General features: G+C 45.7%; 1 protein-coding gene across 1 annotated transcript in view; it reads right to left on the bottom strand.

Moving 5' to 3' along the window:
* Positions 1–741, bottom strand: part of LOC109926526 (hemopexin) — a 12,591-nt gene that overhangs the window by 1,674 nt on the left and 10,176 nt on the right. The window contains exon 7 of the mRNA XM_048597845.1: positions 125–298. Coding sequence (XP_048453802.1) covers positions 125–298 — 174 coding nt within the window. The remainder of the gene's footprint in view (positions 1–124; positions 299–741) is intronic.

Below are 741 nucleotides of genomic sequence, written 5' to 3' on the forward strand. Positions count from 1 at the left end.
TCCGACAGTGCGGCGCTCCCTCAGCACTGACCCTCCGACAGTGCGGCAATCCCTAAGTCATTTAAATAACAGACCATGTTGATATCTTTCACTGAGATCATTACAACATAAATGTTTGTCTTACCCCTGATCACATACAGAATAGATGTTCCTGGGCAGATAAATGTTGCATCAACACCTGTGCCATGGATTCCCAGCTCTTCTGTGACAGATTTGGGATATCCTTCAATCAAGGTATAATGTGCCTCAGCTTTGTAAATGTATATTTGTGATCCCTGAAAGTCAAAGAAACAATTATCTACAATTTATTGTGTTTAAATTTAAAACCATTTCCATTGAATGTTTACTGCTCTTCCTCATCTACCATTATGCGGAGATGCCGGTGTTGGACTGGGGTGGATAAGGTTAGAAATCACACAACACCAGGTTATGAGGCGTGCTCCCACAAGGAGCTCGAACAGTTCATCCACTTCACCAACACCTTCCACCCCAACCTTAAGTTCTCCTGGACCATCTCTGATACCTCTCTCTCCTTCCTGGACCTCTCTGTTTCCATCTCTGGCAACCACCTAGAAACCGATATCCATTTCAAGCCCACTGACTCCCACAGCTACCTAGAATACACCTCCTCCCACCCACCTTCCTGCAAAAATGCCATCCCCTATTCCCAATTCCTTCGCCTCCACTGCATCTGCTCCCAGGATGAGGCATTCCACTCCCGTACATCTCAGATGTCCTTGT

Source organism: Rhincodon typus, chromosome 6 (assembly GCF_021869965.1).
Source record: "Rhincodon typus isolate 14 chromosome 6, sRhiTyp1.1, whole genome shotgun sequence".
NCBI lineage: Eukaryota > Metazoa > Chordata > Chondrichthyes > Orectolobiformes > Rhincodontidae > Rhincodon > Rhincodon typus.